Source organism: Chinchilla lanigera, unplaced genomic scaffold (genome assembly GCF_000276665.1).
Source record: "Chinchilla lanigera isolate Chin_1 unplaced genomic scaffold, ChiLan1.0 scaffold00084, whole genome shotgun sequence".
Classification (NCBI taxonomy): Eukaryota; Metazoa; Chordata; class Mammalia; order Rodentia; family Chinchillidae; genus Chinchilla; species Chinchilla lanigera.
In genome coordinates, this window is record NW_004955485.1 from 8234685 (window position 1) to 8242228 (window position 7544).

The 7544-nt window shown below is 60.0% G+C and overlaps 1 protein-coding gene across 4 annotated transcripts in view; it reads left to right on the plus strand.

The window, feature by feature from the left end:
• Ldb1 (LIM domain binding 1) overlaps positions 1 to 7319 on the plus strand; it is a gene marked incomplete at its 5' end in the record, with an annotated part of 12487 nt that extends 5168 nt beyond the window's left edge. Inside the window, 10 exon segments of one of the 4 annotated variants that reach the window (XM_005403865.2) lie at positions 2516 to 2618; positions 2739 to 2783; positions 2891 to 2966; positions 3061 to 3163; positions 3332 to 3504; positions 3988 to 4110; positions 4298 to 4381; positions 4468 to 4591; positions 4759 to 4907; positions 6983 to 7319. In XM_005403865.2, coding sequence (XP_005403922.1) covers positions 2516 to 2618; positions 2739 to 2783; positions 2891 to 2966; positions 3061 to 3163; positions 3332 to 3504; positions 3988 to 4110; positions 4298 to 4381; positions 4468 to 4591; positions 4759 to 4907; positions 6983 to 7036 — 1034 coding nt within the window. In that variant the 3' untranslated portion in view covers positions 7037 to 7319. 4 annotated transcript variants of the gene reach the window in all.
• Positions 7320 to 7544: the final 225 nt, after the last annotated feature.

Here is a 7544-nt window from a genome sequence, read left to right on the forward strand (position 1 = left end):
CCGAGCGGCCCGGGCTTTGTGCGGGCGGCCGCCCCGCTCGGGACAGGAGCCGCTGAAGTTGGCCCTCCTCGCCCGCTGCCCCTGCCAGGGCCCCTCGGGGCGCCCGGACGCCCCCCGCATCCCTCCCGGCCCGCTCCGTTCTCCCAGGTAAGTCCGGCGCCCTGCAGGCTGGTGGGCGCGGGCGGAAGGCCCTGCCCGGCCCGTGCCTGCGGTGCCCGCCGGCCGGGAGAGGTGCCCCGGCGCCCGAGGCCAGGCTGCACGCTGCTGACCTGCGGCCGGCCCCGAGGGGAGAGGGCCTGGCCTGGTCCGTGGTTACCATGGGAATGCCCAGCTGGAGGTGCCCCCTGCGCCCCGCGCGCAGCTTCCGCCCTGAGCAAACTTTGCTGGTCCGTCCGGGCCGTCTCCGCACCCGCGTCCCAAAGACTGCCAGGTGGCCCGGAGAGGGGCGTCCCAGCCCAGGCTGATGACACGGCCCTTTCACCGCCACCCCCACCTTGCGCCCTCTGTCCCTGCTGCTGGGGACAGGCAGCCACGGGGACAGATGGTCTGGGTGATGGCCCTCCCCTTCTGTTCTCACTCCCAGCCCCTTGTGCTGGGGCTCCTGGGAGTCGCTGTGACTCCAGGGAGATGCGGAGCGTGTGTGCGTCCATTCACTGGAGGTGTAAATAGAGGTCGCAGAGCCTTGGGCTTTAGTTCCTCTGAACTGTCCGCCAGGCTGAGACAATGCCTGTCCTTTCTGTAGACAGGAACAGGTCTTAAGACTTTTCAGAACTGGAGAGGAACCCAGGTGTCCTGCTTCCTTTGTCCTCGGGTTCTTGAATTGACACGTTGTTTCAAGAGGACTGAACCCCAGCAGGCGGGGCTCGGTCAGCCTTTGTGGAAGTAATGAGGGTCGGTCCTGAGAGTCTAGACCCTTAGGGCTGCTGTCCAGGCCTGGCCGCCGGTGGCTGGCCTTCCTGGGCCTGTGTGTGGAGGAGGGTGACCTGGGGCTGGCCAGGGACTGTCTCTGCCCTGAGACCCAGGTTCATCGCGCCTGGCGTGGGAATGCAGCGCGTGCTGTGTGGCAGTGGCGTGAGGCCTGCACCAGCGCACAGGCACTCTGGTCCTGCCTGGGGCGGCAGGGCTCCGGCACTCCGCAGGCGTGTTGGGGCAAGCGGAGGTGGAAGCCTGCTAGGCAGGGCTAGGTGCACACACGTGTGCAGGCAGACACAAGTGTTCACCCTTGACACCTTCAGGGACTTGAGGTCTGGGCCCCACTGGGACCTTCTTTTGCCCACGTTGTGAGAAGGGGCCCCTGGAGAGAGAATTAAATGACGCATGTTGGCACAGGGTCTTCCTTTGTCTCCTCCCCTCAAGGACCAAAATAGGCTTTTAAAAAGTCTAAATTGGGGAGAGGACTCAGATACAGTCAGTACAGCTGCCTTTGCAGTCAAGTTTTAGGGACCTGAGAAAGGGAGTGACTGGGGGGCTGTGCCTCAGTCTCCCCTCCTAGTGGAGAGGGCAGGCATAAAGTTGCATGGGCACCTAGTTCCTGTCCAGCTGTGCGTTTCTCCCGGGTAGGAGAGAGTGTGTCCGACCCTGGGAGAGCGGGGAGAGGGGCTGGGCATGCGCATGCCCGGACTTACAGCCGACTCCTCTGCCTGGCTGCCAGGTGTCTCCTGGGCTAGGCCCGCAGCCCCTAGGCTCCTTCTCGGCCCCTGTGTTCCATCCGTAAGCAGTGGGAGCCGGTGCGGGCTCCACCCTCTCTTTCTGCTGGGAGTCTCAAGAGAGAAGGGCTCAGGGTTTGAGTTTCTGGTTTGGAGACAATGCTCTCCCTATGGTGGGTGTGGCTGGGGGTTGGGCTGATAAGGCCGTGGCCGTTGGTGGAGGAGGCAGAAGGTCCAACTGGTTATCTGGTGGGTGGTGCCCAACACCCCCCTTATCTCTGTCTCCCCTGCCCTTCTGAGACCCTGGGGTGGAGGAGGGGAGGAGTTCCCCAAGTCCCCCATTTTTCACTTGTACCCTGGCCTTTATAAGGTAATAAAGGAGTCAGAGAGAAATAGTACAGGATATGGGCATGGGGATGTCTGGACTGAAGTCGTAACTCTGCCAGTTATGGTGATCTTGGTGAGTCCTTTCAGCCCTAAGTTGGCTTCATCTGTGAAGTGGGAGCAGTGCTGTACACTCTGGTACCTGACAGGATGGTTGTGTGCCTGACAAAAGAAAGCTAGATAAAAAGGGAATCCATAAAAACGGTTCTTTCGATATTTATTCTATGATGTTGCCATTTCGGTTCCTTTTCTGTTATCCAGGGCTCAGCCCCATAGAAAGTAGGGTCTTCAGTGTGCTCCGCTCCTGTTTCCCTCATTAAATGAGACTGGAGCTGGATTTAGCCGCAGCCCACACGCTCCCTGGCCCACACGCTCTCCTCAGCATGGCAGGGAGCTCCTGGGGATCAGTCCCGGTCCGTGTAGTCCACAGGCTTCCAGAGAGCTCCAGAGAGGGACTTGGGGGACTCTTCTCTTCTCTCTTCCAGGTTGTTCCTCAAAGTCATTCAAGCTGTACTCGCCGAAGGAGCCTCCAAACGGCAACGCCTTCCCCCCGTTCCATCCCGGCACCATGCTGGATCGGGATGTGGGGTGAGTCCTCGCCTGCTTCCTCACCCTTCAGACGGGAGGCTGTCTGGGAAGGAGAGGGAATGACCCCCGTAATTCCTGTCATCCCCCCCCCCCATGCTCATAGCTTCTTCCCTTACACAGCCCAACTCCCATGTACCCGCCTACCTACCTGGAGCCTGGGATTGGGTAAGTAGAGTCCAGGCGGGAGGGAAGAGCATGGCCCTACGTCCGTGAAGGTGGAAGTCGAGCCTGGGCGCTCGGCCCTGCCCCTACCGTCCGCTCTGCTTTCCCAGGAGGCACACACCATATGGCAACCAGACTGACTATCGGATATTTGAGCTGAACAAACGGCTTCAGAACTGGACAGAGGTATGGCCAAGGGAAGAGAGGCTAGGAAGGGGAGGCCGCCCGGGAAGCCCGTGGGGTGTCCTAGGACACACACGCACCTTCCCTGTCCCCCTAGGAGTGTGACAATCTCTGGTGGGATGCGTTCACCACAGAGTTCTTTGAGGATGACGCCATGTTGACCATCACCTTCTGCCTGGAGGATGGACCAAAGAGATACAGTGAGTGAGGCCCTGCCTTTGGAAGGCCAGAGTATCTTCCCTGTGGTGCTCTGTGGTCCGGACACTGGTCTAGAATTGCCAACCAGCAGATCCGTCTCGGCAGGGGAGGCCTCTGTCTGGCCCTGTCTTGGTTTTTTCGGAACTGAAGAGTGTATCCTGTCCCCGCAGCCATTGGCCGGACCCTGATTCCACGCTACTTCCGAAGCATTTTTGAGGGAGGTGCTACAGAGCTGTATTATGTGCTTAAGCACCCCAAGGAGGCATTCCACAGCAACTTCGTGTCCCTCGACTGTGACCAGGGCAGCATGGTGACCCAGCATGGGAAACCCATGTTCACCCAGGTCAGCCACCCAGCAGACGTGGAGCAGGGGGTGCCTGAGCTTCGTTCTCTCCCCCAGCGTGTACTCGCAGCTCACCCCAGGGACCCCCGATGGGAAATGGCAACAATAAGAGGAGAAGGCAGACACCGTGCAGTATTTAGGAAACATCTATTGGGTTTAAAAACAATAGTTTTCTGTGTCCCAAGTTGTACAGTGAGCAAGAACCTGATCTCATAGAGCTCACGGCAGATGGTATCACTGGCTACATGGGAAAGGACACGGATCTGTTAACGCTTCTTTGTTCTGTGTGTCCGCATGTGTGTAAGGGCCTGGAATGACAGATACGTGGGGTGGTGCTACGTTAGTTAGGTGCCCAGATGTACGTGCAGGTAGCAGAAGTACGTGCAGTGGGAGAGTTGTGAGCAAACCGGAGAACTACAGCAGGTGGCAGGCACACCTTAGCTATGTGGGGAGGGGGCGGGGTTGTGACAAGCCTGTCCCCAGGTGTGTGTGGAGGGCCGGCTGTACCTGGAGTTCATGTTTGATGACATGATGCGGATAAAGACGTGGCACTTCAGCATCCGGCAGCACCGAGAGCTCATCCCCCGGAGCATCCTTGCCATGCATGTGAGCTGTGGGCATACTTGGGGTGCAGAGGGAGGCGGGCAAGGACAGGGTGGGGCACTAGCCCCCCCCCCCGATGCAGGAGGAGGGCGCGGCTGTCTTCACCGCGTCTGTCTCCTCTCGGCGTCGCGGTGCTCGGCTGACAGGGCCGGTAAGCACAGGGTGTTAGTGTTCTTTCTGTCCCCTGCAGGCCCAGGACCCGCAGATGCTGGATCAGCTTTCCAAAAATATCACCCGGTGTGGGCTGTCCAATTCTACTCTCAACTACCTCCGAGTGAGTCTCCGGTCGCCCATTCCATCGCCGTGCCCCTTGCTCTCAGTGCACGTCTCCCTGACGGCCCCCTCCTGCTCTGCCCCCAGCTGTGTGTGATCCTCGAGCCCATGCAGGAGCTCATGTCCCGCCACAAGACCTACAGCCTCAGCCCCCGAGACTGCCTCAAGACCTGCCTTTTCCAGAAGTGGCAGCGCATGGTGGCGCCCCCCGGTGAGTGAGACTCCTCAGGGTTGGGGCTGGCTCGCTTAGTGAAGGGTTCTCTGCTCCTTTCTGCTCCTGGGTCTGTGACGGGACAGAGCAGGTTTGCTCTGAGAGGCTAGCGTAGGAGACGTGGCCCCAGGGCGTTCTCCCCATGTGGGTCTTCTCTCCCTGCGCAGCGGAACCCACACGGCAGCAGCCCAGCAAGCGGCGGAAACGGAAGATGTCGGGGGGCAGCACCATGAGCTCCGGGGGTGGCAACACCAACAACAGCAACAGCAAGAAGAAGAGCCCAGCCAGCACCTTCGCCCTCTCCAGCCAGGTACCTGTAAGCATCTCGGCTTTCTTCTCTCTTCTGGGCTGCCCTACCACTCACCCCTGACCCTTGTCTGGCCTGAGCTCCTTAGCAAGCGTAGGAAGAAGCGAGGACAGTTTTCCGTGTGTACGCTTTCTGGATGAGCTCTGTCCTGCTGGGCTGAGAGGACCCTGGGTAGGCACACACTCAGCCGTAGGGACGTAGAGCATCCAGGGCCAGACAGCCATGAGAACAGACAGACATTCAGGCCCAGCAGCTCAGGGCACGCTCCCTCAAAAACATGCCCCCTCGCATTGCTAGAGGGATGCACAGACTCCACGGCTTGCAGATTTGTGGCACATACAGGTGCACATGCACGTTTCCCCCTGTTTTTGAGCTGCTCCCTTTCTACCATGTGGACGGAAGGCTAGGAGTCCCCCAAAGCTGGGAAAGGTGGACTGGAGAGCTAGAGGAGTAGATGGGAGTTGCTCCCTGGACTCTGACGAATGTGGGCTGCAGGCCATGGTGCTCCGGCGTCCTTCAGTGGGAAGGACTGCGGGAGCAGAGGGTGTTGGAAGAGCTGGGTTCCACAGGAGCAGTGGGGGAGTGGGTAGCGTTGTTTCCAGGGTGGGTATGGGGGCTCTGGGGCTACCTGCTGTCCTGGGTTGGGCGAGCCCCTGCCCCGATTATGTTTGGGGACCTCCACCACTCTCAGGATGTGATGGTGGTGGGGGAGCCCACCCTGATGGGCGGGGAGTTCGGGGACGAGGACGAGAGGCTCATCACCCGGCTGGAGAACACGCAGTTTGACGCGGCCAACGGCATTGACGACGAGGACAGCTTTAACAACTCCCCTGCACTGGGCGCCAACAGCCCCTGGAACAGCAAGCCCCCGTCCAGCCAGGAAAGCAAATCGGAGAACCCCACGTCACAGGCCTCCCAGTAGAGGCCTGTCACGGCCACCCAGTGCTCTGCCCACCCCCTGCAGCCCTCGGGAGCAGAAGACATGAGACTGAGCGTCTACAGTGGGCAATCTGTCCACCCACTTCAGGGAGGAGCTGGACTCGCTGGGGGCAGGTGCCAGGATTTGCCCCCCAGTGGCCCCAACTGGGCCTGGCCCCTGTGGAGCCTTTGGGAGGAGGGGGTTCTCATGTGGATGCCTGTGTGGGCTCTGGGCCTCAGAGGTGTCCTGGCCACCGCCACCCAGGGCGTTGCTTCCACCCTCATCCCAGGTCCTGGGTCTCCCCCTCCTGGCTTGCCCTTTAAGCCCGAGGTTGTCTGCACCCACAGTCCGGAGGGTCTTGGGGCTGGGTTGAATGTCCCTCCCCCTGGACAGCTGGTGAGCGAGGGGCAAAGCTCTGGACTCCTCCTCCCCTCTGCCACTTGTCCCAGCTCCCAAGTTTTTAAAAAAATAATATTATTAAAAATGTAAGTTTAAAAAAATCACTCATGGTTCCCCTCTTGCCCCTGTTAAGTCCAGCTACCTCCCTCCTGGCAGATGGGGGTCCAGGGCCCGGGTGGGGGTGAGAGCCGGTGAGGTGTATGCATACTGTTTTATAAAGTTGGAGAGCTTTAGACCAAGGAGATACTTCGCCATCTCTCTTCCCTTTTCCTCTGGAGTTGGGGAGGGCTTGCCATGGGTGGGGGTGAGGGTCCCATCTTTGTGACGCACCCCCCCTTGTCTCTGCCTCCCCTGCAGCCCCACCCTCCAGGACCCTGGCCTGGCCTCGGAGCGCTTATGACTCCCTGACTCCCTGTGTCCCTCCCTGCGGGGTGTGTGTGTTCGAACCCTCTGGCAGCAGTTGATGTGGAGAGGGGGAGGCAGGCACCCTCGCTGAGGGAGTGCAGAGGAAAGGGAGTGGCCTTGTGTGTCGCCCTGCTGTTTGTTTTGTCTCAGTTGGGCAGGCATGGATGGGAGAGGGGCTTATCTGCCCTCCTCTACAACCCTCTGCCCCTAGCCCCTCGAACTGCAGATCAGGCCCTAACCACCCCTCCACGAGGGGAAGCAGCCACTGGAGCCACCCTTGTTCCAGGCCCCCCAGGGGGAGAGGCCTCTGTCCCCAGCTGAGGTAGAGGGTCTTCATGTCCCGTACCCATGCCCTCGGCAGGGAGAAGACGACTGGCACCTCTGCTCTGTCTCACAGTTGGACTCGGAGGCCTAGGGCAGGGGAGCCCCGGAGCAGAGGGTCCCTGCTGCCTTTTCCTGTGGCCACTCAGGAAGTGTCAGCGCCACTACTGCCTCCTCTCCCTCTGGGCCGTGGGGTCCCCTGTACCCTGCTTACCCGCTCCAGCGGCTGCTCTGGGGAGGGAACTGTCGGGAGCAGAGGGAGGGGTGAGGAAGGTTCATGTCCCACCCCAATTGTAATGCTTTTTTTTTTTTTTTTTTTTTTTGGCCATTTGAGTCATGTATGGTACTGATCAATAAAGAGACTTTTTGGTTTGAGAGCGTCCTGCTTGGTCAGTGAAGCCTAGTTTAAACCAGTCTTTTCCTGTCCCTGGGACGGGTTAAATGGGACTCAGATTTCCCTCCCGGCTCACATTGCCCCTTCCGAGTCATGCCAGCCCTTCATTTGGACCCCAGAGTTTGTCCCCAGCTGTCCTGCCTTTCCCCGGAGTCGGCCCTCCCCACTCCTACCCCCTGGCCATCCACCCGCAGCTGTTAGGTTGCCA